We start from the raw sequence: 8,311 nt of genomic DNA, 5'->3' as shown, positions 1-8,311 counted from the left end.
TATATATATATATATATATATATATATATATATATATATATATCTATCTATCTCTATCTCTCTGTCTCGGAAATGACATACCTATCGTTCTTTTTCAAATCAACATCCATAACGAATCGAACGTCGTGCAAGAAATGTAACGAGTGACACGACGTAGTGAAAATTTTAATTGACCATTAATTCGATTTCGTAAACGTTAGAAATCTATCTCTGACAGGAGTACAGCGCTGAATATATGTAATGTATAATATATTTATCTGAAATGCATTTTGATACGCTGTGCATTTAATCCTATAGTTACAAAAACTGACATCATTATTTTAAGTTTAACGTATTTTTATCGTCATTACGTACATTTATTGGCATATCTAAAATGCATTTTGATACGCCATGCATTTATTCCCATAGTTACAAAAACTAATACCGTTATTTTTAATTTAGAAAATTTTAATGTCTACTTGTATTCGTACGAATACTGAAGAATAATTTAACTTTTCTTCCGTGGAAAGATCCTTGGAAAATAATCATACCTTTCTTTTGCGATAGTATATACGGAAACATTCCAGAATGAAATAGAGGTCAGAAATATTTAATTTTGAAATTACCAAGCTGCAATAATTCAACTGTTTTGCGCGTTTTTTTTTTAAGTATGCTTCTCGGAATGCAGTGGTTTAAAAAAGATACATTTGTTTGAGAATTTCGGTGAAATTTTTTGCAAAAATGTTGCATCTTTGTCTGTTATATTATTTTGTCTCGTATTTCGTAGCCAATAGACAAAATAATTCGACAAAGTACACGGGATCCCGAGAAGCAATATAACTTTTGTGTGAGAATTTCATGAGATCCGCTTTGAAGTCCAGTAAGTCGTAAAAAAGATAGCTTGCACGCCTATTCAGTTTTGCTTGAAAAATATTTAACGGCTGGTCTACGATTGTTAAAGATGGCATTGATAAACGTCTAGAGACAATCATGATTTTATGATTGCATAACACAAGGCGAGACCCCATTTTTAAAGTCGACTCATGTTGTATTATTTCCATTATGAACTATATTATTTTAATGACAGTTTTAATAATTAAGAAGCTTAATGATAGAATGATTGACATCTTTCAGAAGCACCAATGTCGTATAAACCTACAGAACGCAAACTAACGATACATCAATATTATAATTTTACACTCAACAATATAAATGTATAATAATATAACACATGTTGTACATAACAGTTACATTGTTGAGTCGGAAATTGTAATATTGCTTAATGTTATTATTAATTTGTGTTTGGCGGGAATTAATATTGTAACTTAATTTACTGTTTGACTATTACGTTATTAATTAGTTTCTTTGATATTCTAATTTTACACTTGGTGATTCTGTGTGTTGAGAGAAATGATTAATCTTACGGTGCTCTTTTCGAGACGAAAACGTGAAGCATCGCGTGTGCATTCCAAGGTTAATTACTTCTTTTTTTTTTCGTGAATATTGAAAGGTCGATATTTATCGATTGATGGTGCATCCACTCAGTAAAGCACGATGTAGATAAGGTCACGGTTGTTCGCCCATTATTTTCGAGGTCGACCGGCTTAATAACTGCAAGTGGGTCACGATTCAATGTCGCATCGGTTATTAGTTATCTCTTGTTGTTATGGAAATAAGACGAAGTTAGGATCCCCTGACACAATGAAGGATCTCGTCTGCTGTGTCACCAACTAATATCAAAGTAATTAACTCTGCGCAAGATTTGACGAAGTTAAAACGGTTTTTCTTATTATTACAGCAAGAATTACATTGTCTAATTACGCTAAATTAAACGCTGTAATCTGAGCATTGTAATTCATTTGAAAACTCGAGATATTTCAAATAGACATACACACTGACACTTTGTGCGCTTGTTTCACATTGAGGGCTTTACTAATCTGCTAACTGATCGTTAAGCGGAAGAACTAATTCGTTTTTGATCGATGCTTTTACCGCAACAGTTTGAGATACGCTGTCGCTGCAGTGCACCTGATTGCAGTAAACGCGTCGTTCGTGCTAAAAGCGCTCTTTGCCACGGTCTCACAAACACGAGGGCGTTGCTGTTTCTTATACTAATGATACATTCTCCATTGCTTTCAGAGCTTGCAGCAGCAGCCGCGCTCGCAATCGGAACGACAACTATCAGGTATGTTTCTCATTGAATAGAGTAACTATTTTATTTAATCAAACGAGTCGATGAACTTGAAATCGTTTAAACCGTGTATTTCTTGTAACAAATATCGCAAATTTTTCAATTTTAGTGATCACTCGTTGGCATGGACGTATTCAAGATTTTTTTCAGAGGGAAAATTATTATTTCTATTATTACATGTACAGCAATTCTTTTGCGTTAATGAATTGCTTTTTTAGGTATTTTAGAACTTAAAATGTCTCCTTCTTATTTTTTATTTTGAATGGAATTAATATTAGGTTTTGCCAATTATAACTTTTTTGATTATGAAATTCGGAAGGAAGAGATCGAACTTCTTTTCCTATGAATACTCTCATGCTGATTGGCTTTTCCGGGAAAAACGGTGATTCGATTTCAAGACGATATTGACATCTACGAAATCCACGTTTACTCGATTACATGCGCAATTGGTAAAAAGGATTGTATGATCCTCTCTCGCGAAGCGAGAGAAGAGCCTTCGATTCGTATAATATAATTTCTCGCATACTGCGATACTGCACAACTGAAATATGAGCTGCAACGTGATGACACTTATCCTTGAGAATTGAATGAAGATAACTGTGCATGAAATAAGAGCAAGTTGATTTTTCAAAATGCTGAAAAATGTTTTAAGTTGCACAAATACAAATAAAACTTATTTAAAATAACTGATTCTGAATTCTAAACGGAATTTTTCCAATAAAATTTTCAAGTTAGAAATTAAAGATTTAATTTATTATACGCTTTATAGAGTTTACGTATATTGAATTTGTGAAAAACTCGACCGTTTAAAGCGAACGACGGTTATCCTGACATTGTAGATATTCCGCACATACATAAATCACACGTGGCGGGGCTGGCATCTCTCCGGTTTGCGTCTGATTACATTTGAACGGTGGTTGACAGCTTACGACGCCAATCTGCCATTAATTTGCGTTCCTCGCGTGGGATGCAAACGAGCCCGACACGGGTTATAATGAATATTGACATCTTTGATCGCGCGAACGCAACGATTGCGATCGATACCGATCTTCTCGAACAATGGTTGAGCGTCCGATAACGAATTTAATGCGTAATTAATTTTACGGGAGTACAACGCGATCGAATGCAATTTGCGGCGGTATGCTGGAAACGGCGGAATTTTCGCCCTCCAATTGCGGTGATACAGTAATGCGGTGTCTGAAGGTTCATTACGGTACTTGGTCTCTCCAGTTGTACTTAACGCGTGTAATATCGTGCATGCTATTACGTAGCTTGCAATTAATTGAAGACACTCGGGGGTGTCGCGACCCGAGTAATTTTCACGTAATGTTCGAACCACTCCGAGATTTATCTGGTTACGCTGTTTGGGTGGAAATTACATACTCTGTAGAATTGATACAAACGAGATACTACAGTTCTTTTAATTAATTTATCTCGTTAAATAAAATATATCTAAGTAATAAAAATTCTTTTTTATGATCGGATTTATATTTTAACATATTTACATGATTTTGAATTCAAAATTTTGGTAGATACACAGATCTGAAAATAATTTTGTTGGTTTATTAAAGTAATTATGTAGAACACTCAAATAATGGACTATGCTGCGAAAAGTTTGAATATTCTGGCAACCAACTTGAGCGTCTTACATAATTATTTTGATGGTTAATAAAATTATTTTCAGATTTGTATGAGCTAAATTTTTAAATATTCTACACTGAGAAAAAAATTGATATATTTACAAGAAAATATTACGGGACATGCGGTATCTCCAATTGGATTTATGTAATTCGATGTTTTCTTTGATACTTATCATAATAAAAACATTTGCGATAGTGATATATACGTACATTTTGTGAAATATATATAATTAAGTGTAAAAAATAAAATAGATGTATAATTTCCTAAAAATAAAATTGTATTTTATCCTATTTAAATAAGGATTTATTTCATATCAGTAAAGTAAACATAAACCACCACAAATAAATTTTTAAATATATCTTTTTCTCAGTGTAGCAAAATCGTTCTTTACGTATATTAAATGTGTGTGCATATACAGAAATTATAACTGCAAGATAGGTGAGATGTATACGTGTGTAAAAAGGGAAGAAGAAAGTTTAATTAACTTCTTCATAACAATATAAAAATAATGATAGATATCGAGAGATTCACCTTATCTTCTGTCGCGCTCTACATGAAAGTTCCTCGATCGTTTCCTATCTGAAGCGCATGCTGTTGTATTGTGTCGCGGAATCGATCGCGAAAGTTTAATTAATTATCGACATGAACTAATTGCTTTCTCGCGGCGCGATCTCATGGCGCGATGTGATTATGACTTCCGGTATAGGCACGCCCACAAATAGAATGCATCTCTGGATGCGCCGGCGATGCACTTTCCTTCTTGCTCGCGGCGATCTAATCGGCAACGTGCTAATCGAATAAATCTTACGATAGAAATATATTAGATGAAAAGAAGCGACTTCGTGATGGTTCGCTACGGAGTGGAAAATTGGTAATACCTCCGCCGCCTTGAACTAGAAAATTACCTGTATGGCGTCGTAAAGGGAATCTATTTATTATCTGATTTAAAAATAAAAGTTCACATCATATTTTCCCCGACGGTCACTGAGGGGCTATCGATTTTTCTTAATCAGATGCTTATACATACAACAATTCGGAATGTTATTATAAAACCGTCAAAGGTCAAGCGCGCGCGCGCGTGTTCATCAGGATTTTTCTAACTTATTTTTTTAATGTTTATACGAACATAAATGAATGAAGGACTGTTGATATTGTGTATACGAATGTATTAGAGCTTTTCTGTTCTTAATCAATTTTTTTAATCATGAGGCTTTGAAATTTTGTAATGTGATAGCTTCTTTTTTCAATCTTTAGCTTTTTAATATAGTTTTTCCGCTCTATTATTTTAATATTGCCATAATTCAAAACGAGAATAATTTATTCGCGTCAAAGAATGATATTCTTAAGGAATTCCGACGGCTGCACTGTGCTAAAATTAATCATTCAGGAACTACTCTCGCGCGAATGCATTAGTGCCACGCGGATTCGGCGGTGGAAATGTAAAAATAAATAGAACAATTCTACGAGCAGATGACGATGAAAAGAGATACGTTTATTGCTTTTCTATCGACGATTCGAATTAATATCCGCTTGCGCGCGTTTACGCTTACGTTTTCGCAATTTTTTCACAAGACGGTGTGTTGAATAAACCGGAAAGAACCGTACTTAGTTTACACGACAGAAAGTGATTGGCACAAAATAATTAGAAGCAATAAATTATTTCTTCTTCTTCATCTTGTTAGAAATTTATGGCCGATGACACTACGACGATTCATGATTGGGGTTAACGATCGAGTTTCCCGATGCAAAAATCCTATCTCGCACATTTGCTAGTAGATGGAGAAATTACATTTCCTGATATTTCCATAAAATACTTATATTTTTTTCATGTATTATAAATCTAGTTATATGAAAAGGAATTTTATAATATGAGGAAATTAAATCTACAATTTTAAATATTACATATATGTATATACACAATTATAAATTGTTGTTTGCAGGAATTTAATAATATTGAAATTACGTCAATGAATGGTTAAATATGTTTAACAAATTTGTGAAATTTGTGATATTTTTTTCTCACATGAATATTTGATTTTTACAATTCCATTTTAGTTATACTCGAAATTATTATTAAAAATCTACTGTCAAAAATCTAATTTTATATCGTAATTTTATCCATTGTTTTAGTATAAAATAATGATATATTGAGTAAGACAGTGACAACTTAAATTAAATTGAATTTAACAGTATAGATTTAACAATGTATTAATATATTAGGTATGATATATCATATCATCAATTATAGTTTTCGGAGAAAAACCGGTTTTTTTTTATTTTTCCGCTGATTTTCTCGGTTTTTTTCCCAAGGATAGAAAAATTCATTGAAAAAATTTATGTTCGTAAGATCTGTCATATTTTCTTCTTTTTGAAAAGAAAATAATTTTAATTTTTTTCTGCAACTTGAAAAAAACTGCTTTTTTGAAAACTATACTATCAATATATTAGGTATGTACAGATATTTAAAAATTTTTTTTTTTACATGTAATATAAGTACTTTCCTTTATTTTTTCAACTAAATTATTTAATTGACGACAAAAATGCGTTTGGCAATTTCACTCGATTTAATGGAATACCTTTCATATCTCATTAGATGTACAAAAAAGGATTATTACGTCAAAATTGTGTTAAAAACGGTGAAATCAATATTTGCACGTATTATGAGATATAATATTCTCGCCAAGAACAGATTCACGTGCTTTTTAGTAGCGTTTTTTCCTTTCTGGAACTCATACTACTGAACGTAATGTCGAATATAAAAGCTATCATCGCTCATTTGTGTTCACTGTTATTTTGTAAGATTTATTTATGTGCATCATTAAATTATAAAATATGGTGTTTCAGATAATTCGATATTGGTCTTACTCTTAAATATATGAAAAAGCAATAAATTATTTGAATTTAAAATAATTGATACTAAAACGTTGAGGAAAAAGTTTAAAACTTCTGCATACACCTATATTATCATGAGTTTTTTTAAAACAGCAGGGTTTTAAAGCATTAATTAATATCTACTGGATTTTATTCTAATTTTATCATAATAGCCTTTGGTTTGCTTTACATTGTCTATAGAAAGTTACTAGCGCGATACGTGATACGTGAATAGGTAGAATGGAAACAAATGACAGTTCGAAAAGCTCATTACAACAATATCAGATTAATCCTTGCCAAGCAAACTGGAGCAGCATTCTACAACCTTCGAATGCCATTAAGGATGGATCAATATTCGAAACGTTACAAAAAAAAAACTTCTTTTCGATTTTACGAAATTTTCTTGATATCGCGAACTGTTATATATTATAGCTTTCCGAACATTTTTTTTTTTTTTTTTTTTTTTTCAAATAAATTTCATATATATTACATACATTCCCGTATTTGATACGCAGAACTATATCTGCGGAGTGAATCGTGGGAAAATAAATATCGATTACGTGCGGTAGCCCGATATATTGCGGATCCAAGCGGATCTTCTCTCAATAATCTGAATTCGGCTGACGTGTACCGAGAGCACACGTAATTTTCGACAATTGATCCTGCGGTTTGTGGAGATTAATCAGATTGACTGTTCGTCTACGGTAGAGGCATTACGCACAAATCACGTTGTAACGCAAGTGATTCGATCTGATCGCGGAGAAAAGCGCGGAAAAGAGCAGGTCGTGCGGGACGCTTGCGCCGCGACGCCGCCGCCGCCGCCGCCGCCGTCGTCGTCGTCACCGGTGGCTTTCGTTCCATTCCCTGGTGGAAGTCGTCGCCAGTCGTCGCTATCACGGCCACCGCGGCGTTAGGTCGCACTTTACGCGAGGCGGCCTTCCACGCGACTCGCGCGCGCATCTCTCGCGCTGTCGCACGACTCATTTCGAGCCGTGTCATTGCGCGTACGCTTCATTAATTGGCCATCGGAATCCGAGAAACTTAGGAATAATTCCGTGTGGCCGATCGCACCTGTAGGATCCCTTCGATCGAATAATCTGAGCGATTATAGGAGAATTTTGAGGGTTATTCGGCTTTTCGGAACATGCAGCAGGATTAAGCCAATCGTTGATTAATTTTATTGGAATGTATGTACGTTCTCTTTTTTATGAATTTCTTGAAGATTTTATATAATAACAAATGATAAAGTGTGTGAAAAATAATTACACGCGAAGTGTTAGATCATATTATCTCGCTAATATTATCTTGTGAGATGACAATCTTTAATTTCTTCATACATCATTATCAGAAAATCTTTAGGCTCTTAATATAGGTCCCATCTATTCCAAAAGAAAAAAAGTGAGAGAAGGGTTAGGAGAACAGAACGATATTTTGCAGCAGCTGCTGCTTCTTGGAAAAGTGTTTTATAATTTTCGGACATCGTCAAACTCGCACGCGCGCGCGCTTTCGTGCGGCGTTTGGTATCCGTCATCCATCAACACGTTGACGTAACACATTAGTAACCCACAGAGATGTTTAAAAACATTTACAATTGTCAGCGTCCAAGTTTTCTTTGTCTTTAATCCAGTG

General features: G+C 33.9%; 1 protein-coding gene across 2 annotated transcripts in view; it reads left to right on the top strand.

The window, feature by feature from the left end:
• Positions 1-8,311, top strand: part of LOC108752602 (rho GTPase-activating protein 7) — a 220,473-nt gene that overhangs the window by 66,186 nt on the left and 145,976 nt on the right. For both annotated transcript variants that reach the window (XM_018493545.1, XM_018493544.1), the window contains exon 7: positions 2,119-2,164. In XM_018493545.1, the coding sequence (XP_018349047.1) occupies positions 2,119-2,164 (46 nt within the window). The remainder of the gene's footprint in view (positions 1-2,118; positions 2,165-8,311) is intronic.

Source organism: Trachymyrmex septentrionalis, unplaced genomic scaffold (assembly GCF_001594115.1).
Source record: "Trachymyrmex septentrionalis isolate Tsep2-gDNA-1 unplaced genomic scaffold, Tsep1.0 scaffold60, whole genome shotgun sequence".
In the NCBI taxonomy this organism is placed as follows: Eukaryota; Metazoa; Arthropoda; class Insecta; order Hymenoptera; family Formicidae; genus Trachymyrmex; species Trachymyrmex septentrionalis.
This window is presented reverse-complemented; position numbering and strand designations above follow the sequence as displayed.